Source organism: Gouania willdenowi, chromosome 16 (genome assembly GCF_900634775.1).
Source record: "Gouania willdenowi chromosome 16, fGouWil2.1, whole genome shotgun sequence".
In the NCBI taxonomy this organism is placed as follows: Eukaryota; Metazoa; Chordata; class Actinopteri; order Blenniiformes; family Gobiesocidae; genus Gouania; species Gouania willdenowi.
Genome location: NC_041059.1, coordinates 38,854,234 through 38,881,309, shown reverse-complemented (window position 1 = coordinate 38,881,309; position 27,076 = coordinate 38,854,234). Strand labels below are relative to the sequence as shown.

Sequence of the window (27,076 nt, the reverse complement as noted above, 5' to 3'; positions counted from 1 at the left end):
GTGCAATAACGTGTGTTATGAATTGGCACTATACAAAAAAAGATTGATTAGTGAAAAAAAAAATAAAAAACAAGAATCAACAGAAGCTGGCTGCAGATGTATGCTAGCCTATATTACAGTGCTAAATATATACATACTTCCTACAGGCACTGTACTAGTATATCTGTCAAAGCAAGAAATCTGTGTGAAGTCTGCGTGTGTTCCAAATATCAGGCTTAAATTGACCTGCAGTGAAACCGTTAATGAATTATTTCATAAAACTGTCGTAAATGCAGCTTTGCAGAACAGCTCAATGTTGACAGGTAGTCATGGTAACTCAGCTTTGCAGAACCATTCATGAAAAAGCTACTTAACCTCCCACTTTTCTCTAGTTTTGAACTGGTTACTTTGCAGGTCATACACACTGACACTGGTTTCCATCTCCGACCTCCCGTTCCAGTTTGTTTATTTCAGGTTTCACAGGTGTTTCAGACACTCGAGCCCCGTACAGTCGCTGTGAGGAAAGAGGCACCACAGATGTTGAGTTCAAGCTCTTGCACAAAACTTCAAATATATTTACAATGATAAACAATCAAGGATTCATACGTTATTGTTATTTACAGTCGTTACAGGTGAGGTGTGTGTTCAGTGACTGCCATTAAAAACAAAAACTAAAAAAAGAATACAACTTCACATGAGTTCGTCTTTTGTGTTTCGCAGATCCAAAGAAGTTCGTTAATGCCAAGAAAAATGTGTGGTACGTTACAAACGCTTTCATTGGAGCTGAGGAACACTTAAAGAAAACAGTCAGTCGTGACAAAATAAGCGCTTTTAAAAAAAAGAAAACACGTTTGTACAGATTTGTACAGGAGTCGTCTATCCCCGTGAACCAAAGGAAGACACATCGCAGACATCGGTTTCCACACAGATTGCATATGTTTTCGCTCTCCAAGCTGTACTCTAGGTTGGTTTATTTCACCTAAGCTTATTTGCATGATAGTAAAAATTGCATACGACATTAATTGTGAAGCGCGACTCGCTTTTTATAGGCAAACTTCAAAGCACGCTTCTCTCTTCAAAACAGATTAAGACACTTTTTGCTTTCACGGCCCATTAAAAGTACATTTATAAATAATAGGAATCATGGGGAAAAGGAAAATGGGCGGGGTTAAAAAGTGTAAAGCGCTACGTGAAAGCAAACAAGTTCAACACCTCATGAGCTGCAAATAAATAACAGAAACATGGTGTGGTTCACGATTCAGAGAGTTTTACAGTGACCATGGTGATGAAACAGCGGCAGTGCCGTATAGTACAAGGCATTTGTTGGCATAGTTTCTTTAAGACCGTCTTTTTTTTCTTTTTTTTTACACTTACAATATAATGTATTTTTATATATATTTATATTCTTCCCTTACAAATAAAATGTAAAGATTGTTCTGGGAGGAGCAGAAGAACTCATCCAGACTCGAGACCTCATCGTTAAGGCTTTGACAAGCACTTGGTCCTTGATTTCATTTGCAATTTATTTTAAAAAAAATTCCATCTTAAACGTCACAAACATCTAGCAAAGTCCTTTTTTTGTGTCTTTTTTCTATAGAATCAGTAGTAGCTCCAAAAGATAAAGGAAGTCAGTGTAAAACAAACAGACAGAGAGTGCAGAGTCAGCAAATATCCACATCCACATACTTAGAATGACTTTTTGTGCAGTGTTTTTGACGAGTCTTTACAGTGAATGTACAGCTTTTACAAAATCCAAAAAGTCGTCATTGAGTCCGCGCGGAGCCGCTCTGACGTTTGCTCTACTCCTTCACCTCGTGCTCCGCCTCCACCTGGGCGTCGGCGCCGCGGCTCAGCTGCTCCTCCATCTTGATGGAGAAGATGGTGGTATTGGTCTGCATGTTCTCGTCCAGCTCCTTCAGCAGCACGCCGCCCCCCTGGTAGTCCGTCATCTCCTCGTCAAAGGCGGGGCTGCTGCCGCTGCTGCTGCTGTTGGTGGAGGTGGAGGTGGAGGTGGCGGCTGTGCTGCCGCTGTGGGCGGGGGCCTTGGAGGCGTTGGCGGTGTTGGTGGCGGGTGGCTCCTTGGGGGTCTTGGTGGGGTGGTTGACGTAGAAACGCTGGTTCTGGAAGAACTTGATGATGGTGAGCTTGGGCAGGTCCAGCTGGGCGGACAGCGTGTGGATGGCCTCCTCGTCCGGGTAGGGGCCCACGTCCTGGATGAAGCTCTGCAGGATTCCCAGAGCCTCCAGAGAGATCTTCCCCCCCACGGTGCGCGACTTGATGCTCGAGCCACTGCCGCGGCCGACGCCGTCGTCCTCCGTCTCAGCCGGGGAGGCGGTGGAGGGCTGACGCGGCGGCAACCGAGGGCCGGACATGTGCTGCTGCTGCAAAGGCTGCTGGGAAAGGAGGGGCTGGGAGGGGTGGAGGGAGAGGGAGGGCTGCTGCAGCATCTGAGCCTGGGGAGGAAGATGAGGAAAAGGAGGAGGGGCTTAGTTAGCACCTCGAATCATGAAGGGAAATACAGAATAAGGAGCGTCAGATTACCAAAAAAACAAGATCTAAAATGTCCCTTAAAAACATTTTGTTTCACTAAATGACGACGAAAATTCACAAAAAACACAAAAATATATAAAACAACAATAGAAACACATTAAATGATATATTTAATTAATTTAATGAATTAATTAATACATGACTTCACTCGTCTGTGCATACAGATCTACACACAGGTTTCATCAGCTGACTCTGTGAATGTGTAAAAGCATCACATTATTTATGATATTAATCCACTGGATGAGATATCACATGATCCAATGGATTAATATCATAAATAATCTCATACTTTTACACATGAACATTATCAGCAGCTTCCTGTCTGGGTTCTTTCATTCCTGCCTTTTCTGTAACAACACTGTTGTTTTTGGTCTGAATAATGGATTTTAATTATTCATCATTTTAAACTTAAGCAACATCTAATCTGGTCGTTACCAAGTTATGAAGTGGATCAGATCTGAGGGAGGATAAAAGCTCCGCCTCCTGGTGTGCAGCACTACTGTTGCTCTTCACTGTCATCATGGATTATATTGATTATATTTATTTAAGATCATAAGCTGTTCCTCCTGTGAAGACGCTCACTCTGCCAGTTCTCTCCATTGATTGGTCAGACGTTGTTAGCTCCACCCCTTTTATGTGAACGTGCACGTACCCAGGCTGAAAACACTTGGTTTAAATTAGCGTGTTGTGATCTACCGTCATAGGACAGCTTCTCTCTGACAGGGAATGTTTGGTTAGGTGAAGCTAACGGAGACTAATCCAGAATATAATTATCTAGATTCATAGCAGTGTCACTATGACGATAAAAATAAACAAAACAACACAAAAATAGAGAAAACAATAAAAAGAAACACACTAAATACACAAAATGACGCAAAAGAAAATTATTTACTAAAATGACAGGAAAACACAAAAAACAACCACAAAAACACATTTAGATTGAACTCTGATTGGTCGCTAGTCTAAATATTGATCATGTGATCATGTCTCTTCACACACACACACACACACACACACACACACACACACACACACACACACACACACACACACACACACACACACACACACACACACACACACACACACACACACACACACAGTCTCTATTCTTATCAGCTTCACTGAGAAACAATTGAGCGTGCGATGCTCGCACTGAGAACAATAAAAAACACCGTATTTTATTATATTATATATATCTCACATGCATGTTTTACAACAATCACATATTTACATGCTATTCTTCACAGAAAATGAGTGACTGAATGTCTCACAAATGGACAAATATGTGAAATTTCACTAATAATCTCATTTAAAATCACACGCTGAGTCATCACACAGATGTGAAAGATCAAATCTCATTGGTTGAGGCTACAATTACGTCACTGATACCTAAAACCAGTAACATCATTCATTTATAATTAAATGCAAATAAATGGCAAAACCTTTCCAAAATACTAACTATCTAATTTGATCAGTGGTGAAAATAAATAAAACCTAATAATAAAGAATTTAAACATGATTGTATTTCGCAAAACATTTTTAAAAACTGACACGATTGACTTATTATTGTATTCACTAAATATTTGTGTCATGTTTTTTTCCTGTTGATTTAAACTAAATACAAACAAAAGCTAAACCACTTTTATTTTTCATAAAATAATCCAAAGAATCAGGATCTCATTTTAATTTAGAAACTAAATAATCATGAAGAAATCTAAACATTCTAAATCTTTATTAACTTCCTAAAAGTTGTTAATATTTAACTTCTCCTCACACGAGGAGCTCAAAGTCCATCTGACACTCCTTCAAAATAAGAGCGGGCCATTTAAGGGGACACACACATTTTGCGATATTTAGTTCAAGCCTGATTTTAATTCTATCCGTGAGAACTTTCTCAGGTTTACTTTTGAGGAATTTGTGATCAATGACGATTACAGATGAAAATCTTTTATCACAGCGGGCTCACAAACATGTGATCGTATCTGATCTGAAGGTCACATGATCATTGTTGTCAGCATTAGAATAAAGACCAATCAGAGCATTAATATTAATAGTTTATGTTGGAGATATTTTGTGAATTTTTGGTGTTGTTTTGTATATTATACAATAATTTTTTGTATATTTGTAGAAGTGCCGTTAGTTTTTTAACTAAATGTGTATATTTTTGCTGTCATTTCAGTGTCATTTTGTTGGTATTTTTTGTTGTAATTTTGTTAAATTTTCAGTTTTTTTGAATATTTGCATTTATTCTGTGTGTTTTTAAAGTACATTTGTGTATGTTATCTCTTTTCTTAGTGTTTTTGTTGCCATTTTTTGTGTTTTAACAGATGTTTTTTTTGTGTCATTTTGTAAACCTTATTTCCTATTTATTTTCTGTGATGCTTCTGTGTTCTTGGAGTCATTTGTGCATTAATTTGTAGTTCTCTTGAGTGTCTTAATTGTAAATTTGTGTATTTTAGCTGTTTGATGCATTTTTGTTGCAATAGTTTGTGTGTTTATGGAGTCATTTACTGTATTTTTGGAGTTATTTTTGTATATTTTCCACATATTTTTCATATATTTTTGTGCGTTTTTGCAGTTATCTTGATTATTTTTGGGGTCTTTTTGTTAAATCTTCAGTTATGTTTTGTATATTTGTAGTTCTCTTTTGTGTCTTAGGAGTAAATTTGTGTATTTTAGCTGTTTGGTGCATTTTTCCTGTCATTTCTTTGTGTTTTTGGATTCATTTAGTGTATTTTTGTTGTCGTACGGTGTGTTTTCGGACTAATTTTGTGTATTTTTGCTGATAGTTTTAATTATTTCCTGTATATTTGCAGAGGTTGTGTGTTTTTGGAGTAAATTTGTGTATTTTAGCTCTATTTTTGTGATGTTTTTGTGTTCTTGGAGTCAAATTCTGCATTCATTTTTTGTATATTTGTAGTTCTGTGTATTTTACCTGTCTGGTGCATTTTTGTTGTTATTCTTTTGTGTTTCTGGTGTTATTTTGTACATTTTTAGTAGTCTTGTGTGTTTTTGCAGTTATCTTGAGTATTTTTGGTATTATTTTATTAATTTTTCAGTTAATTTTTGCATAGTTGTAGTTCTCTTTTATGCCTTCGAAGTAAATTTGTGTATTTTAGCTGTTTTGTGGATTTTTCTTGCCATTTTCTTGTATTTTTGGATTCATTTAGTGTATTTTTGTTGTCATACTGTGTTATCTTGGAGTCATTTTGTGCGTTTACTGTAGGGGGCACATTGTTAGCACGCTGTGGGCTGATTGGGATGGTTGTGTTATCCTAGAAACGTCTCTCACACACACACTGACCTGCAGCTGCTCAGAGGACACGTGCATCATGTGTGAGCGCTCGTTGTGGTGCTGCTGCCCGGCGCTGCTCTCCTGCTCGTAGATGGTGTCTCGCTCCACCTGAGCGAGGCTCAGGAAGCGTCGGATCATGGACAGGTTCTCCCACAGCGTGCGGTTCTCTGGGGACGGATCCTCCTTCCAGCGCAGCAGCTCACACAGCCAGCCCTGAGAACAGCGCACACACACACACACACACACACACACACACACACACACACACACACACACACACACACACACACACACACACACACACACACACACACACACACACACACACACACCATCCCATTAGATCTTTGGACTTCAAAGAAAAACATTTTTAAAACCTGCAGCGAGTTTCCCTGACGTGGGTTTGACTAAATGGAAAAGTACGGCAATGATTTAACCCTTTAACACTGACTGGTTTAAACCAGTCAGTGTTAAAGGGTTAAACCAGTCAGTGTTACAGGGTTAAACCAGTCAGTGTTACAGGGTTAAACCAGTTGATGTTAAAGGGTTAAACCAGTCAGTGTTAAAGGGTTAAACCAGTCAGTGTTACAGGGTTAAACCAGTCAGTGTTACAGGGTTAAACCAGTTGATGTTAAAGGGTTAAACCAGTCAGTGTTAAAGGGTTAAACCAGTCGATGTTAAAGGGTTAAAATGACTGTAAATCTGGTAAAACTTGCTTTATTGGAAACATTCCAACTGTTTCTGAAAACTGACGTTTCACTTTACTGACAACCTACAGACATTATGGTAGTCAGTCACGTTCCCTCCTTCATAAAAACCCCGCAAAAACGTTGCTTTGGCTTGAAGGTGGAGGCGGAGAAACAGTGGTGCGTTCACACACACGGAGAGACAAAATAAGAGCGAATTATTATAAATTTTTAGCAAAGAATGACCTCTGGAAGACCTTCAAGAAGGAGGAAACGTCCACGCAGGTTTATAGACGTGTTTGACACCGAAGGAGCCACTGGAGGAGCAGTTTCTTATTTACAATTGTTCAATTTCCTGGTTGAAAGTCTGAATGAATGAAACTCCGTTGGCTTTTTTCACGATGGTTTTTACTTTGTTTACATGTGTGTCTGCGATGTGCATGTGTGTGTAACATTAACACGATTATTTTGTAAGCATTGAAAACTTTGAATCTGACAGATTACCAATGTCCTGTGGGGTTCCTCAGGGCTCTGTTCTTGGACCTCTTCTGTTTAGCCTTTATATGCTTCCTTTAGGACAAGTTGTACAGAACTGTAAGGTTGATTATCAGAGCTACGCAGATGACACACAACTATATCTATCACTGAACCCAGATGACTATGGTCCCATTGAGGTGTTGTGTGACTGCTTAGAAAAAGTAAACTGCTGGATGAGTGAAAACTTCCTTCAACTAAACCGTGACAAGATGAAGATGATTGATTTTGGTAACAATGAAAAGAGGACTGCTGTCAGCAATTATCTTGAGTCTCGATCTTTAAAAGCTAAAGACCAAGTCAAAAACCTTGGTGTTCTGATTGACTCAGATCTGACATTCAGCATCGGATCAAATCTATCACAAAAACATCTTCTACCACCTAAAGAACATCTCCAGAGTGAAAGGTTTAATGACTCAGAAAGATCAGGAGAAACTGGTCCATGCTTTTATCTCCAGCAGACTGGACTATTGTAATGGTCTTCATCAAACATCTACAGCTGGTTCAGAACAAAGAGGTCAGAACACATTACTCCAGTTTTTAAGTCTTCACACTGGCTCCAGTCAGCCTCAGAACAGACTTTAAAGTTCTGCTGCTGATCCATCAGTGAGATGTTTGTCAGGTATGAACTAGGGCTGCACGATTATGGCCAAAATGATTATCACGATATTTAAACTAATGTTTTAATCATGATTATCATTTTAGGGAAAAGTCTGTATTTTCATATAACAACCAATATGTGAACAGTTCAGAGTGTAAAATAAAAGCTTTAAACAAGAACAAACTATAAACACAGAGTAACACAATGACTGTACATAAAGAAAACCCAGCCTGTCAACATTTTCTGGCCTGAATTAATTAATACTAATTATTAGGTACTTATGTCAATCAACTCATGGGGGCGTGTTAACATGTTCAACATGAGTGTCCCTAAAAAACACCCCTAAATACCAGTTTAATCCAGTTTCATATCTGTACAGGCCACATTTTAAACTTAATCAGGTTGATTCAATCATGGAGGCCAAAATCACTATGGACACAGGTCAGATAGTGGAGCACAGAGTTCACAGATCTATGGACACAGGTCAGATAGTGGAGCACAGAGTTCACAGATCTATGGACACAGGTCAGATAGTGGAGCCCAGAGTTCACAGATCTATGGACACTGGTCAAATAGTGGAGCACAGAGTTCACAGATCTATGGACACAGGTCAGATAGTGGAGCCCAGAGTTCACAGATCTATGGACACAGGTCAGATAGTGGAGCACAGAGTTCACAGATCTATGGACACAGGTCAGATAGTGGAGCCCAGAGTTCACAGATCTATGAACACAGGCCAGATAGTGGAGCACAGAGTTCACAGATCTATGAACACAGGTCAGATAGTGGAGCACAGAGTTCACAGATCTATGAACACAGGTCAGATAGTGGAGCCCAGAGTCCACAGATCTATGAACACAGGTCAGATAGTGGAGCACAGAGTTCACAGATCTATGAACACAGGTCAGATAGTGGAGCCCAGAGTTCACAGATCTATGGACACAGGTCAGATAGTGGAGCACAGAGTTCACAGATCTATGAACACAGGTCAGATAGTGGAGCACAGAGTTCACAGATCTATGGACACAGGTCAGATAGTGGAGCACAGAGTTCACAGATCTATGAACACAGGTCAGATAGTGGAGCATAGAGTTCACAACAAACATGGTGACAATGTTTTTAGTTGTGAAGCTACAAACAAGTGGAACAAACTACCAGTACAGCTGAAGTCAGCATCACATGGAACATTATTAAATCCAAGTTAAAGGATTTTCTTTTTCTCGACTGACTATGACTGAGAGGGAGATTTTTAAACAGATTAATGTTTTTACTGCTGATTTTAATGTACTTATTGATTCTTAAAATGTTGAATGTTTCTGTTGCACTCTTTAATCATGTAAACCACACACACACACACACACACACACACACACACACACACTGAGCGAGAGGCTCCAGGTTGCTCCAGCAGAGGGCCATGAAAGGCAGTGCTGCGTTCAGGCCAGGACACAAACACGTGTTAAAAACCTTAAAGCCTGTGTTAAAGTGCAGATTTAAACACACAAAAAGAAAAGCTCTCCAACCGAAACGTGACATTGAAAGTCACACTTCACTAATCTGAGGGATCGACACGTTTCACATCCATCCACGTTCAACCCAATGTGCCTGTCAACATTTACTGTGTGTGTGTGTGTGTGTGTGGGATTTTATCCATCAAACAAAGTTTGGCCTTCAATTTCTTAAATGTTTTAGGTGCTTGCACAACAAGCTGAAGCTTGACCAGCCGTTGTGTGTGTGTGTGTGTGTGTGTGTGTGTGTGTGTGTGTGTGTGTGTGTGTGTGTGTGTGTGTTTGTGTGTGTGTGTGTGAGAGAAAGAGAGGAAGTAACACACTGTGGAGCAGCGTGGGAGAGCGGCCAGGAGGCAACACGGATGTCATAAGGACGGGAAACCAACGAGAAGCAGAAAAGTGTGTGTGTGTGTGTGTGTTACAGTGGGTTAGTCACTCTGTGAGGGCTGAGCTACAAAGTGTTGCTGTAATCTCTCGACCGCACACACACCCACACACACCCACACACACTTTCAGGACGTGTCCTTGCAATACAAACCTAAAATTACTGCAAAGACTCACAACAGAAAATTACACAAAACAAGAAAAAAAATATACAAAAGACAACAGAAACACACACAGGGCCTATGTTACTAATCTAGATTAGCTCTACTTGAACTAACTTCCAGGATTTAATCAGTGTGTGCTGGACTATGAAGCTCGTTAACGTCTTACGGAGCTTTATCACCATGGTAACTTAGGCTGAACGACTAGCCTGGTCGAGAGCAGGTTTTGCTCTGGCTAGGATCTGAGCGAGTGATAAAGTCCCGCCTCCTGACCAATCAGTTCTCTGAGAAAGTGAGCTGTCCAATAAAAGGTGATGTGTGAACACGTCACTGTGTGGATCTGATCTGACAGCTGCAATCCTTTCATTTACCAATGACATCATTTAGGAAAGATATAGATTTATATCTGATGGACTGATCTACAATCAGCTGATGAAGTCTGTGTTTCAATCGTATGCGTGGACGGGTGAAGTCATATATTAATCCATTGGATGAGATATCACATGATCCAATGGATTAATATCATAAATAATCTCATACATTTACACATGAACAGTATCAGCAGCTTCCTGTCTGGGTTCTTTCATTCCTGCCTTTTCTGTAACAACAGTGTTGTTTTTGGTCTGAATAATGGATTTTAATTATTCATCATTTTAAACTTAAGCAACATCTAATCTGGTCGTTACCAAGTTATGAAGTGGATCAGATCTGAGGGAGGATAAAAGCTCCGCCTCCTGGTGTGCAGCACTACTGTTGCTCTTCACTGTCATCATGGATTATATTGATTATATTTATTTAAGATCATAAGCTGTTCCTCCTGTGAAGACGCTCACTCTGCCAGTTCTCTCCATTGATTGGTCAGACGCTGTTAGCTCCACCCCTGAAAACGCTTGGCTTAAATGAACGTGTTGTGATCGACCGTCATAGGACAGCTTCTCTCTCACACGGAATGTTTGGTTGGGTGAAGCCTAACGGAGATTAATCCAGAATATAATTATCTAGATTCATAGCATAGGCCCTAAATGATGATGAAATTACACAAAAATATACAAAACGACAACAGAAACTCACTAAATGATGACGAAAATACACAAAAATACCAGCACCAGCCACACGTACACACACACACACACACACGCACACTTTAAGGACGTGTCCTATAGGCTTTTGACCAATGTTCCCATTGATACACACGTGTTCATGTGGTTTTATGTTATTTTGTGAGGACATTGTCAGGTTTACAGGTCTTATGAGGACCTCAGTGATATTTCCCGTTTGGACTCAACGTGAAACCATGAGATACACAAAATATGGAAACATACATGTCTGCTTATGATAAGTGAATCCCTGAAGCGACTTTAGTGTTGAACACACTTTCATGATTGTGTGAGTTGTGGGGACCTTTATAGCTGCTGGAGACGATAGTTGTTGGTTTGTTTGATCTCCACTGTGAACTATAGATGTATATATATAGATATAGAGAGAAAGAGTTACGACAACTCCGTTCACTCCAATGGTTGGTTTTTTTACAGCAATGGCGGCAAATGGAGCCTCACAATCGCAATGAAGCTAGTGCGAATTAGACAGTTTGTGATGATGACCATATTGGCAATTATTATTATTATTATTATTATTAGCGTATCTAATAACTTCCAGGAACAAATTCAGTCAACATGAATCATGTGACGGTCAAGCATTTCGAACTTCCATTGTCACAACTCCCTCTGCTGTGAACGCTCTATTAGTTTGGTGCATTGCATTGTGGGATGTGGGGTCATAGAAGCATAGACGTGTTTTTTCTTCATTCTTTCTGTGATTTCTTCTGTTTCTGAGGACAGTAATTGGCTCCGTTTTTGTTCTAGTTTGTTCCCAGTATTCCCAGTGACATCACCTCACCCCATCACACAATCCGTGTACAGAGTGAAATAAACCTCTGCCATTCAAAACACCGGAAAAGTGTTGGGAAGTCACTTTGTCAGATATTTTTTGGGGGTAAACACAAAAAATCACAGTAATAATCATTCATCAAAAAAACTCCACATCCCACAATGCAATGCACCACATTATTGATCTATACCATGTCTTAATCTGATAATACATTTTCGTCTCCAGCAGCTTTGGGACTTTTATTTTGGAAGGTGTTGATCGCTGTGGAACGATTGGAAAAGAGAAAAAAGTGTGAGAAATGTCCTCATCTTACACACAAAGGGCGGAGCCATGTTGCCACACTGCATGTAGGAGATAACTCAGCAGTTTGATCCAAACTCTACATAAGCCACATCAAACCCAGAGGAGTGTGTGTGTGTGTGTGTGTTGAAAGCACCTTGTGTTCCCACCTTGTTCCTTTGCCATGTTTATTGTTGTGTTTGTAATTTGCATGCAGGGGATTTGGACACCGCTCCGGCTGATTCGACAAACGCACGTGCTTCCCTAAAAAATGCCCCCCTACCCGTAAAAAACAACAAAAAAACCAAAACACAAAAACCACCAATAGCACGACAGCGAACAGCACACAGCGTCATGTCAGAGCCAGGTGGAGCAGCACAGCCCAGAGACAGAGGAATCACACTCAAAGCAGCAGATCAAAGCCAAAGCAGCAGAGCCAATCACACTAAGGCACGGTGTCAACCACTTTTCAAAGCCACAAGTCCATTGAAATAAAACAGTTTATTCGAGTGAATGAATGTAGCACTCTGCTTTAGACAAAGCACTTTGTTAGCATCCTGTTAGCACCCTGTTAGCGCCCTGTTAACACTCTGTTAGCGCCCTGCAGCTCCATTAGTATCCTGTTAGCACTCTGTTAGCGCCCTGTTAGCACTCTGTTAGCGCCCTGTTAGCACTCTGTTAGTGCCTTGTTAGCACTCTGTTAGCGCCCTGTTAACACTCTGTTAGCGGACCTGTAGCTCCATTAGTATCCTGTTAGCACTCTGTTAGCGCCCTGTTAGCACTCTGTTAGCGCCCTGTTAGCACTCTGTTAGTGCCTTGTTAGCACTCTGTTAGCGCCCTGTTAACACTCTGTTAGCGGACCTGTAGCTCCATTAGTATCCTGTTAGCACTCTGTTAGCGCCCTGTTAGCACTCTGTTAGCGCCCTGTTAGCACTCTGTTAGTGCCTTGTTAGCACTCCGTTAGTATCCTGTTAGCACTCTCCTTTAAACACAGCACCCTATTAGCACTCTGCTAGCGCCCTGTTAGCACTCTGTTAGAGCCCTGTTAGCACTCTGTTAGCGCCCTGTTAACACTCTGTTAGCGCCCTGCAGCTCCATTAGTATCCTGTTAGCACTCTGTTAGCGCCCTGTTAGCAGTCTGTTAGCGCCCTGTTAGCACTCTGTTAGTGCCTTGTTAGCACTCTGTTAGCACCCTGTTAACACTCTGTTAGCGGACCTGTAGCTCCATTAGTATCCTGTTAGCACTCTGTTAGCACTCTGTTAGCGCCCTGTTAGCACTCTGTTGGTGCCTTGTTAGCACTCCGTTAGTATCCTGTTAGCACTCTCCTTTAAACACAGCACCCTATTAGCACTCTGCTAGCGCCCTGTTAGCACTCTGTTAGAGCCCTGTTAGCACTCCGTTAGTATCCTGTTAGCACCCTGTTAACCCTCTTTTAGCGTCCTGTTAGCACTCTGTTAGCGTTCCATTAGCATCCTGTTAGCGCTCTGTTAGCATCTTGTCAGTACTTTGTTTACTAGCACTCTGATAGCACCCTATTAGCATCCTGTTAGCATGTCCTCTACAGTCCAAGCATCTCCAACACTCATGCAACTGGTGGCGCGGGGGCCACATGCGGCCCTCTGCCTAATGTAGTGCAGAGCCCCAAAAAACACACAAAAATTTACATTTTGAACACACTGTAACAGAATTGGAGAAATGTTGAAACAATGAATGCTTGACTTCAGTAAAGAAACAAACTGTTTTTCCTTCATTGAACGTTTGCTTACTTTGACATAATTGACCAAAGTTGTAAAAACTTCCCCCTAAAGCCATTTTTTGACAGTGTTAAGAACAAATGTAATTTGGTGCCTTCATGTCACTGTTCTTTTGTGAAGTTTAATGAGCTTTAATGCCACGCTGTTTCCCCTTATTGTGTAATGTGATTTGACGAAGCTCTTGACCGCAGCTCTCCATTGGATCACGCTCGTCCTCGGCCCTGCAGCTAAAGTGCTCCAGAAAACCAGAGTACGCTCTTCATCATTAAGGGCTCTCTATAAATAAATAGCACAGCTAGTTCAGCACCACGCTAAACTCCCGCGCTCAGCACGTTTGCAGCACAAGGAACAGGTTTGTAAAGAGAAAGTCTCTCATCCACACAAACACAGAATGCTAAGTGCCTCTCACTAACAGGTGACAAACGCTCTTTAATCCACACTTTGTGGTCGAAGTCATTATGTCTGTTTCTGTTACTGTGTATTTTTTATGTTTTTGTTGTCCTTTTCTGCATTTTTCTGTTTTTGTGTGTGTTTTGGGAGTAAATATTGTGTTTCTGTTGAGTTTTTGTGTCATTCTGTGTGTTTTTTTTTTTTTACTGTTTTGTGTTTATTAAGTAATTTTGTGTTTTTTTTTTCACCATTATTTGCATTTTTGGAGTCAAAATGTGGATTTTATTATGTAATCTTGTCGTATAATATGTTGTCCTTTTGTGTATTCTTCTGTCTCCCAATAATAGACACTTTTGAGCTTATTTTTGCTTATTTCTGCCCTTGTTCTGCAACTCCACCAAACTTGCCATATCTTAACCTATATTTCATGCTTATTTTTTGCCATTTTAACCACATTCACGATTTGTCATGCCCATTATTTGCCAGTTTGAACTCATTGTTCCTACTTTGTTCTGCCACTTTTAAGCCATTGATGACACTTTGAACTCGTTTTATCACCTTTTCTGTTTTGGCCACTTTAATTTGGGTCCCAACCCCAAGGTTGAGAACCCCTGGTCTACTGTGCTGTTTTATATTCCTTCCTAATATTGTAGTTTTATTATTCTTTAACTTCAGGTGATAAAGCTCAGCCAAACACAGTTCTCACAGTTTCCTGTAATAGGTGGATGTTTTTTGCACTTCTTGAATCCCACTGTGTGTGTGCGTGTGTGTGTGTGTATGTATGTGTGTGCGTTGCGGATGTCTCAGACCCTCCACCCCTGCATTGAAACAGGTCGATGGAGCAGTAATCACAGACAGTGTGGATTATCTCTCTCTGATAATCCTCAACCTCTGGGTCGTTGTCGTCTGATTATTAATTAGTTTCAAACGTACACAACAGGTAACGGAGGAGATCATAAACACAAACTGCTCCCATAGAAACATGAAAATAAAGTCACACACAAGATTCACCCAGAGCACAGTGTGTGTGTGTGGCTGGTGCATATATTTTTGTGTATTTTCATTGTCATTTAGGGAGTATGATACAAAGCTAGATTAGCTCTTATTGCGCTAACTTGTGCTGGACTATGAAGCTCGCTAACAATTTATGGAGCTAAATCACCATGGTAACTTAGGCTGAACGACTAGCCTGGTCGAGAGCAGGTTTTGCTCTGGCTAGGATCTGAGCGAGTGATAAAGTCCCGCCTCCTGACCAATCAGTTCTCTGAGAAAGTGAGCTGTCCAATAAAAGGTGATGTGTGAACACGTCACTGTGTGGATCTGATCTGACAGCTGCAATCCTTTCATTTACCAATGACATCATTTAGGAAAGATATAGATTTATATCTGATGGACTGATCTACAATCAGCTGATGAAGTCTGTGTTTCAATCGTATGCGTGGACGGGTGAAGTCATATATTAATGAATTCATAAATTTAATTTATACAGATCTACACACAGGCTTCATCAGCTGACTCTGTGAATGTGTAAAAGTATCACATTATTTATGATATTAATCCATTGGATGAGATATCACATGATCCAATGGATTAATATCATAAATAATCTCATACATTTACACATTAACAGTATAACATAGCCCCACCCATTCACCCCTTTGACCCCGCTCTGCCAGCGTGGCTACATGCTAAGCTAACCCAAACAAACAAGCAAAAAACATAAATGACAACAAACTAAATTATCTAAAAAATTATTACAAGGACACACAAAACAACAACCAAAATAAACAACAACAAAAACCCACAAAACAAGAAAAAACATAAATACAAAAAAATACAAAACCACACAAGACGACTACAAAAACACGCAAAACAAAAAAAGTACAACAAAAATTCACAACAAAAACTGCTGACAAAACAACAAGAAAAACTAATTTACCAGAAACAAAAATACATAAAAAAAAACTAATGCAAAAGAGAAATACAAAAAACATCAATTAAGCTCAAAACTACAAAAAAAAGACAAAAATACACAACAAAACAAATTTACCAAATAAAACATAAAATACAAAAAAACCAAACAACCAAAGCCTGTATGTTGTGTATGTTGTTCAGATCAGACCCAGGTTTTTATCTCTGATGTAGATTGAGTCATGTCACCTTCAGCTTTGGTGAATTAAAGTGTGAAACCATGTGTTATCAGCTCCAACAGGTGCTTTTTAACAGCGTGGGAACATGTTATAAATACGTTAGGTCCATCTGCTGAGACGTTCCTGATGCCACAGCATAAGGGAAAGTCCTGCAACAATAAGCAATAAGTGACGACTCACATCATCAGCTCAGACTGAGGGAAAGTGGGTCGCTGGCCTCAAGTGACCTAAGGTGAGCGAAAGTGACCTAAAGTGAGCGAAAGTGACCAAAGGTGACCTAAAGTGACCTAAGGTTAGCTAAAGTGACCTAAGGTGACCAAAGGTGACCTAAGGTTAGCTAAAGTGACCTAAAGTGACCTAAGGTGACCTAAAGTGAGCTAAAGTGACCTAAGGTGAGCTAAAGTGAGCTAAAGTGACCTAAAGTGAGCTAAAGTGACCTAAGGTGAGCTAAAGTGACCTAAGGTGACCTAAAGTGAGCTAAAGTGACCTAAAGTGAGCTAAAGTGACCTAAAGTGACCTAAGGTGACCTAAAGTGACCTAAGGTGACCTAAAGTGACTTAAGGTGAGCTAAAGGGACCTAAAGTGACCTAAGGTGACCTAAAGTGACCTAAGGTGACCTAAAGTGACTTAAGGTGAGCTAAAGGGACCTAAAGTGACCTAAGGTGAGCTAAAGTGACCTAAGGTGACCTAAAGTGAGCTAAAGTGACCTAAAGTGACCTAAGGTGACCTAAAGTGACCAAAGGTGACCTAAAGTGACCTAAAGTGACCTAAGGTGACCTAAAGTGAGCTAAAGTGACCTAAAGTGAGCTAAAGTGACCTAAGGTGACCTAAAGTGAGCTAAAGTGACCTAAAGTGAGCTAAAGTGACCTAAGGTGAGCTAAAGTGACCAAAGGTGACCTAAAGTGACCTAAAGTGACCTAAAGTGAGCTAAAGTGACCTAAGGTGAGCTAAAGTGACCTAAAGTGAGCTAAAGTGACCTAAGGTGAGCTAAAGTGACCTAAAGTGAGCTAAAGTGACCTAAAGTGAGCTAAAGTGACCTAAGGTGAGCTAAAGTGACCTAAGGTGAGCTAAAGTGAGCTAAAGTGACCTAAAGTGAGCTAAAGTGACCTAAGGTGAGCTAAAGTGACCTAAGGTGACCTAAGGTGAGCTAAAGTGACCTAAGGTGAGCTAAAGTGACCTAAAGTGACCTAAGGTGACCTAAAGTGACCTAAGGTGACCTAAAGTGACTTAAGGTGAGCTAAAGGGACCTAAAGTGACCTAAGGTGAGCTAAATCAGAATCAGAATCAGAATCAGAAATGTTTTTAATGGCCATGTACAGTTTTAAGGACAGTATAAGGAATTTGTCTTGGTAGTTGGTGCACAAAACAAACAACAAAAAATAAAAATAAAAAAAACAAAGAACAACCCAGCAACAATGCAGTTTTTCTCAATTGCTAAAACACTAAACCCTATTGTCTGAACCAAATGCTCAGTTGCCTGAACCCACTGATTGAAACAATCACTCTGTTTCACCTGTTTAGACACAACTTGCCAACACATTTTCATTGTGATGCACCCGTGCTGCATAATGGTGAGCACAGGTGACAAAAGTCAAACACAATTAAAGCACAGGTGTCACCACTTCAACACAACAACTCAAAACTGATCACACTTGTGGCTAATGATGTAAGGGAAGAGCACTGGTTTGTGAGGCCCTACAATGGACAGAAATCTGAGAGGAAGAGTTCGTGTGAGAGGAGGGCGAGGTGGTCAGCGAAGACAAAGAACAGTAATATCTGATGAAATCAGAGCTACTGTGATTGACCATGTTCTTGTCCATGGTATGAGCATGAGGGAGGCTGGACAAAGGGTACAACCAAACATCAGTAGATTCACTGTGTCCACCATAATCCGAAGATTTAGAGACGAGAACAGGTAATTACCTTTTTTTTGACATTATAGTACAGTATGTAAATGTTGACGGCAATTACTGTATGACATACTATAGAGCTGGTAAGTCCCGCCCATCCGTAAAACCCCACTGGACCTCTAGATTGAAAAACGTCAATGCAAGTGAATGTGAGAATTATTTCTCACATTCACTTGCATTGACGGTTTTTCACTTTCCAGTGGGGTTTTATGGATGGGCGGGACTTACCAGCTCTATATACTGTACCACAGTATACTGTTAGTACATATGCTTCAGTACATCACTGTACCAATGTACTGTAGTATTGTAATGGAGGGTTGGTCTAACTGTTTGTAGGCCTAGTATTCCATATATATTTGTGGTAACTCCATGTTCTCTTCTTGTAGAATTGAAAGACTGCCACATGGGGGTGGGAGGACACGTATGTTCTCCCCACACCAAGAGACCCTAATTGTTGATATGGTCCGTGAGAACAATGCCATTAAACTGAGTGAAATTCAGCAGAAGATCATTGAGGACCATGTCAATTTTGAGGGTATCAACAGTGTCAGCCTCTCTACTGTTGATCGTGTCATCAAGCGTAACAGACTGCGCATGAAACAGCTGTACAGAGTGCCATTTGATCGCAACTCAGACAGAGTCAAAGAGCAAAGATTCCAGTATGTACAGGTTGGCATATATCCAGACATGTTCAATGTTGATTACTCCAAGTAGTGATTTACTGTAGTGGCCTAAATCACTTTTTCCGTATCACTTACGAAACTATATCTATTTCTACAGAGGGTTTTTCAACTGGATGCAATGGAAAGACCCCATGAACACATCTACATGGATGAAGCTGGGTTTAATCTCACCAAAAGGAGAAGGAGAGGCCGTACTGTGATTGGCCATCGGGCCATTGTTTGTGTTCCTGGGCAGCGTGGTGGCAATGTCACATTATGTGCTGCCATCAGCAATCATGGGGTTGTCCACCGTCATGCCAACCTGGGGCCCTACAACACTCACCAGCTTCTCATTTTCCTCAATCACATGCGAGATGCTCTGTTAGGGCAGCAGGAGGAGCATCCCATCTATGTTGTTGTTTGGGACAATGTGAGTTTTCACAGAGCCCTCCAGGTTAGAGAGTGGTTCAATATGAACCAAGGTTTTATCAAGCTTTGCCTTCCACCGTACTCCCCTTTCCTAAACCCCATTGAGGAATTCTTCTCCTCATGGCGGTGGAAGGTATATGAACGCCAACCTTACACCAGGGTAAATCTCCTGCAAGCCATGGGACTTGGTGGCATAGGTGTGGAGGAATACCAAGCCTGGACACGGCATGCCAGGGGTTTTTTCCCCCTTTGCCTGGCCAGACAAAATGTGGCCTGTGATGTGGATGAAGTCCTGTGGCCTGACCCAGTACGGAGACATGATGCTGTGGCTGAGTAACACTTATTTGTTTATTTTGGTACTTTTTTACATGGGCTTACTGTACACAAGTGGCAAACGCATAAGATACATGTAAATGCATAAGATTTCTGTTTTGTCTTTTTGTACAAGTGCTATGCACAGGTTCTTTGTTTTGCAACATGCATTTAGCCTACAGTGAATAAACATTTATTTCTCCAGTTTCATGTCCTGAGCATTGTGTTTAGTGACTGTTCAGTAGTGTTTTTAATTCTGATTGACTTGGGGCATGATTTGACAACACAGTTCAGTTTTGAGCACAGATTGAAATGTTTTGAGGTGAAAGTTTGGTTTTGCAAGAAGAGTCTGACGTTCTGTGAATGTAGCTTGGAAATTGTGTTTTGTGTTCACAGTTTAGAGAAAAGGAGAGCAGGTTTCAAGAAATGTGTCTTAGCAATTGAGAAAAACTGTAATAATAATGATAAATATAAAGGATGAGGGATAAATAAAGGATAGATAGAGAATAAAGGATAAATATAAATATATATATATATATATATACAGTGCAGCAGATAAAGTGAGCTAAAGTGGGCGAAGGTGAGCTAAAGTGAGCTAAGGTGAGCTAAAGTGAGCTAAAGTGACCTAAGGGGAGCTAAAGTGAGCTAAAGTGACCTAAGGTGAGCTAAGGTGACCTAAAGTGAGCTAAAGTGACCTAAAGTGACCTAAGGTGAGCTAAGGTGACCTAAAGTGAGCTAAAGTGAGCTAAAGTGACCTAAAGTGACCAAAGGTGAGCTAAAGTGACCTAAAGTGACCTAAGGTGAGCTAAAGTGAGCTAAAGTGAGCTAAAGTGACCTAAGGTGAGCTAAAGTGAGCTAAAGTGACCTAAGGTGAGCTAAGGTGAGCTAAGGTGAGCTAAAGTGAGCTAAAGTGAGCTAAAGTGACCTAAAGTGACCCAAAGTGACCTAAAGTGACCTAAAGTGACCAAAGGTGACCTAAAGTGACCTAAAGTGAGCTAAAGTGACCTAAAGTGACCCAAAGTGACCCAAAGTGACCTAAAGTGACCAAAGGTGAGCTAAGGTGAGCTAAAGTGACCTAAAGTGAGCTAAAGTGAGCTAAAGTGACCTAAAGTGACCTACGGTGAGCTAAAGTGAGCTAAGGTGAGCTAAAGTGAGCTAAGGTGAGCTAAAGTGAAGTAAAGTGTTTTCTTGTGTGTTTTTGGAGTCAATATTGTATTTTTTTTTTACCTTTTCTGTATTTATGTTTTTAGAGTCACTTTTGGGACAAATATTTTCTGTCCTGTTAGCGTCACATCAGATCCACACAGAGACGTGTTCATAATGATCCTCCTTTTATTGGACAGGTCGTTTTCTAAGAGATCTGATTGGTCAGGAGGCTAACTTTAGTACGCACTCAGATCTTAGCCAGAACAAAACTTGGTCCCGACCAGGTTAGTCGTTCAACCGAAGTTACCATGGTGATTTAGCTCCGTAAGACGTTAGCCAGCTTTGTAGTCCAGCACACACTGATTAAATCATGGAAGTTAGCGTGATAAGCGGTAATCTAGCTTCATAGTACAGGGCCTGTGTGTATTTCTGTTGCTGTAATTGTATTTCAGTTGAAATACTGAATTATTTGGTCATTTACACAATAATATATGTTTTTTCCATTTTTTTTTTTTTACTTTCTGCTTCAGACCGAATTGGATGGTCTAAAGCACATGTGTCAAACTCATGGCCCGGGGGCCAAATACGGCCCTTTGGAGCATCCAATTTGGCCCGCAGGAGAAAGCAAAAATTACAGAGAAAACATGAATCATTGTGTAAATGAAACTCAACACTCCTGGTGGTTATATCGCATGATTTCATCTTTAATTTTAAACGGTTGTAAAAACTTAAAATTCTTACAAAATCGGTCGCCGCCCACATTGTGCAGACAGGACGCGACTGTCAGCACACACACACTGAGCACGCTCTGTGTCAGCGCACACACACACACACACACTGAGCATGTTCTGTGTCAGCGCACACACACACACACACACACACTGAGCATGTTCTGTGTCAGCACACACACACACACTGAGCACGTTCTCTGTCAGCACACACACACACACACACTGAGCACGTTCTCTGTCAGCATACACACACACACACTGAGCATGTTCTGTGTCAGCACACACACACACACTGAGCACGCTCTGTGTCAGCGCACACACACACACACAAACACACACACTGAGCACGTTCTGTGTCAGCACACACACACACACACACTCACCACGTTCTGTGTCAGCACACACACACACACACACTGAGCACGCTATGTGTCAGCACACGCACACACACACACACACAGACACACACACACACACTGAGCACGTTCTCTGTCAGCACACACACACACACACACACACACTGAGCACGCTCTGTGTCAGCACACACACACACACACACACACACACACTGACTACGCTCAGTCACGTCACGGCTGCTCCAACCAATGGAGCGTTGAGGGATTCTGAGGCAGATGGAGCATTAGGAATAACCAAAGGCAAATGACCGGTCCATCAAAAACGCTGCGCATTAAACATCTGTGTGGTCTTTTGTTATTTCCCTCACACGCCGCACTAGCACGGACTTTCCCACACAGACAAAACAACACACCTGAGTTGCACACGCACACACAGTACACTGCACAACTGCGCTGCGTTCTTAACGCCACTAAACAAACGTCCAATAGAAATGGGCGGCACACATTAGCGACATTTACCCACAGATTGGAAATGTGTGCAGAGACGGTGTCGCTGATGATGCTGATGCTCGTGCACACACGTGGTGGGTGTGCACGTCAAATATTGGGATTGAAATGGGACCATAATGGAGTGGAGCCTGGTGTGTTCAAACACACGCACATTTACCTCTTGTTTATCATGGTTTCTCTGCAGCTCTGCCGAGGCAGATGGAGGATGAACGCACACACACACACAAACGTGACAACAAACAAACATCACAAACACACACACAGCACCTACACACAGGCTGATGCCATCAATTAGGAGAGTGTGATTGAGATTTAATTCAAAGCTGGGCGTTAATTGCTAATATCAAAGCCTAATTAGGCTGATAAATCAGGAGTGATCGGATTCAGTCAGGGAGCAGCAGAGAACCTGCAAATTACCCACGGCAGCTTAATCAGGCTTTTAATTGGACCACAAGTTTACTTTCAAACCAACTTCAGAGAGTCGAGCTGTCATTCAGCCATCATTACATCCAACCATCCATCCAACTGTCCGTCTATTCACCCAACCAACCATCCATCCTTCCATCCAACTGTCCATCTATTCACCCAACCATCCATCCATCCATCCAACTGTCCGTCTATTCACCCAACCAACCATCCATCCATCCAACTGTCCGTCTATTCACCCAACCAACCATCCATCCATCCAACTGTCCGTCTATTCATCTAACCAACCATCCATCCATTCATCCAACTGCCCGTCTATTCATCTAACCAACCATCCATCCATTCATCCAACTGTCCGTCTATTCATCTAACCAACCATCCATCCATTCATCCAACTGTCCATCTATTCACCCAACCAACCATCCATCCTTCCATCCATTCATCCAACTGTCCGTCTATTCATCTAACGAACCATCCATTCATTCATCCAACTGTCCGTCTATTCATCTAACCAACCATCCATCCATTCATCCAACTGTCCGTCTATTCATCTAACGAACCATCCATTCATTCATCCAACTGTCTGTCTATTCACCCAACCAACTATCCATCCATCTATTCATTGAACCATTCATCCAACTGTCCGTCTATTCATCCAACTAACCATCCATCCTTCCATCCATTCATCCAACTGTCCTTCTATTCATCTAACCAACCATCCATCCATCCATCCAACTGTCTGTCTATTCACCCAACCAACTATCCATCCATCTATTCAACTGATAGTCCATCTATTCATTGAACCATCCATCCAACTGTCCGTCTATTCTTCCAACCAATGATCCATCATCAATCCATCCAACAGTCTATATATTCATCCGACCAACCATGCATCCAACTGTCTGTCTCTTCATCTATCCATCAGTCCATCTATTTATCCAACCAACCACCCAATCCACCCATCTAACTGTCCATTTATTCATGCGTCCATCTATTCATCCATCCATCCAACTGTCAAACAGTCTTTTTATTCATCCATCATCCATCCATCAATGTTCATATATTTATCCATCCATCCTACCAACCGTCCATCTATTCATTCAACCATTCATCCAACTGTCTGTCTATTGATCCATTTACCCACTAATATATTCATTCAACCATTCATCCAACTGTCTGTCTATTGATCCATTTACCCACTAATATATTCATCCAACCATTCATCCATCCCGTAGTTAGTAAAAGGGGCGGGACATGGTGTTAAATAAGCCAACAGAAGTATTCATACATCAAACCTATAGTGGCTGAATAATGTGCAGTGTATGAATGACGTTACCAGAAGCTAGGCTAAAATTTAAGCTAATTTATTGTATTTATTGAACCACAAAGAAAAGCTTTAGCTAACAAGTGACCATAGAAACGCTAATGTCAACAAATGATATTTATACTCTTTTTAATATAAACGTATTATTATTATTCAATTATATCATTTTAAAATATTTATTTATATTCATTAATGGTTTTTCATCTGATTTCATTTTATTCAACTATTGCACATGTGTCAAACTCAAGGCCCGGGGGCCAATTCCGGTCCTACAGGTCATCAAAGAAAAGTAAAAAAAACAGAAAAAACATGAAGATGTGTATGTGACCAACGAATTCAGTCGTTGATATCTCAGTCCTTCCAAATACACAAATTCAATGAAACTTTACAATATTTGCAGGGCTTACAGTTTTCCCATGTTTATATCACATGATGGTAGTCATTTTTAAAAGCTAATTGTTGAAAGAACTTTTGGGAATTTTTCCCAAAATCCTGAAATTTAACTCCAATTATTCCACAAGATTTTACCAAAATAAGTAAAACAGTGTCAAAAAACAAGTACATTTGGGTGCAGATCCTGAATATGTCACTTATTGCTTAGATATTGTTGGTGCTTTACAGACTTTATTTATCATTTAATAGTGGAAGTGCAAAGAAGCGCATGTTATTGTTGAAATGTCTTGTTTTCCCGCCTATATTCTGTGGCCCACTTGAGATCAAACTGATCCAATTATTATAATTTTTTAATATTTCCAAACTTTAGGAAAAATGCTTTGGGTCAAAACACATTTCCTTCTCAAACAATAATTTATCATTTTTCTCATTAACTTCTGTTTTATTTCAGGATCAATGGCTCAATCTCACCTTTGTATGAAATTGCAAAGTGGACCATTGACCCCTGGTTTGAGTCCCAGTATGTTATTACATTATGAAGGGGGTTAACTATCACAAAGCTGGTAGTGCTGAGTCGGCAATGGTTGGAGAAACCACACAGATGTAGTTAGAACGGGAGAGAGAGTGATGGTGAAAGACGAGGCAGAGGAGAAGAAAATAATGTGGGAACTACAAAGTGCACGTGAGCAAGATGAGCCACACACACATGTACGCACACACGCACACACACACACACATTGGCTGTAGTTAAATTGAAATATTTCCCGCCGTGTGTCAGAAGCATGCAGGATGGTAATTATGACAGATCTGATTAGGCGGGCCGAGTCGGGGCTGCAGGTGCGACCTTGTGCATTCCTGCGTGTGTAAATAAAGTTAATTACAAGCGTGGGGGGCGCGCGGCGCGTGACATCAGCACGCACAGGGGGGACTCCCACGGGGGGCACCCTAATGAAATATTTTCCCCGAGTCTAATAATACAGTTGGTATTGACTTGAGGTAATTAGGGGGATCATTAAAGCGCTTTTCCCGGCGTATTTGCCTGCCTGATCAGATTAGCCAGAATGGGCCTCAGAACAAGCCCTGAGCGCGGTCTGTCAGGAGCAGCGCAGACAGTGGGAGTGCGTTAGCCCGATAACATTCCAAGGAAGGGGAAAAAGGAAAAAGCCTGCTGCAGTTTAAGCTAACAAGCTGCGAGGTTAAAAACGTCAGATCGGGAAGTTTTAGCAACCAGATTCTCCGCGACGCGCTACATTTGTCACGCATTAACGACGGCAGTTTGTATTCCTGAGTGGGAGGCTGGAGACAGATGGGGTGAGAGGTGGCACGTAAGGTGTGAGCGAGAGCAGACGCAAAGTGCTCTGAGCATGCTCAGTGAAGACCCCCGTGCTCCCGAGAGGGAGGAGGAGGAATTCCACTGTCCATTAAACAATAAGAGCGAGAGGCGGCTTTCAAAGGGAGGGGAGGACGTCAACGTTTGAGAAGTAATTCATTCTCTAAATTAATTATTCAGACAGCTGGGGCTCCGGTTCAAGAAACTGTGTCTTTAATAATAAAGAGGAGCTGGCCTCGCTTGTTTCCCATGGCAACCTCATAACCAAGCAGGCATGGGAGATAAATAAATAAATCAATTAATAACCAGTCATGGCCCCTCCCGTCTCCCAGGATGTGATCAGCTCGCTGTGCTCCACTTCATTTGAGAGACGAGTCCTTAACTTCACCGTCACCACTTCACGAGCACACCATCATGGATCTCCAGTCCACGCAGTTTTTGATGGATCTGTACGTCTATGGGGCCTGATGCTAATAAGGAGGATCTAAACCAGGGGCGTCAAACTCATTTTAGTTCAGGGAGCAGCTTGATCTCAAGTAGGTCACAGATTTTATGCAGGAAAACAAGTAATTTTAACTATATTGTGCACTTCTACGTATACATAAAACACTAAATATGTAAGAAACCGATAATATCCAAGCAATGAATGACAGATATCAGTCCCAACAAGATCTGTACTTTAATTTTCCCAGATTTTGTGACAGATATATGCTTGTTTTTTCAGGAAAATTTAAGAATTTTGTAAGAATTTTGAGTTTTTCAACAGTTAAAATAATGGTGATGGAAGCACAGGAGTGTTGAGTTCCATTTACACAATGATTCGTTTTCTCTGTAAATTTAACTTTCACCTGCGGGCCAAATTGGATGCTCCAAAGGGCCGGATTAAGGCCCCAGGCCATGAGTTTGACACATGTGGTCTGAACTGTTGACTCCTCTGATCACTAGTGTTGAGCGATTCTTCTGAGAAACACAGAAACCTGTGAGCGGTCAGACACGGGCGCCGTAAAGGTCAGCCATCTGCTCCTCCTATGGGACGGAGCAGGCTGTGTGTGTGTGTGTGTGTGTGTGTGTGTGTGTGTGAGTGTGTGTGTCATGAGTTGGCTCCGCTGGGAGGCTCCTATGTTTAAACGTCGAGGATCAAATCTAAGAAAAGTGAGTGATGAGTAATTCAGGAAGCACTTTCAGCAGCCGCCCACCTCCGCCCACTGGACCAGACACACACGCACACACACACACACGCACACACTCCAGGGACTGCTGTGCCAGGCGGGTGCAGGGTGACAGATGGCATACACCAACCTCCCCCTCCCCCCCTGCTCGGCCCCCCCGGTGGCGCAGCGGCAGACCAGATCAGTGCCATTCTGTCTCATTAGAGCCGGGCTAAT

General features: G+C 41.4%; 1 protein-coding gene across 1 annotated transcript in view; it reads right to left on the bottom strand.

Annotated features, from left to right (window-relative positions):
* Nucleotides 1-413: 413 nt before the first annotated feature.
* The window catches only part of satb1b (SATB homeobox 1b), an 84,187-nt gene continuing 57,524 nt past the window's right edge, over nt 414-27,076 (bottom strand). Inside the window, exons 11-12 of the mRNA XM_028471565.1 lie at nt 5,837-6,040; nt 414-2,432 (exon numbers count right to left, since the gene is read on the bottom strand). Coding sequence (XP_028327366.1) covers nt 1,779-2,432; nt 5,837-6,040 — 858 coding nt within the window. The 3' untranslated portion in view covers nt 414-1,778. The remainder of the gene's footprint in view (nt 2,433-5,836; nt 6,041-27,076) is intronic.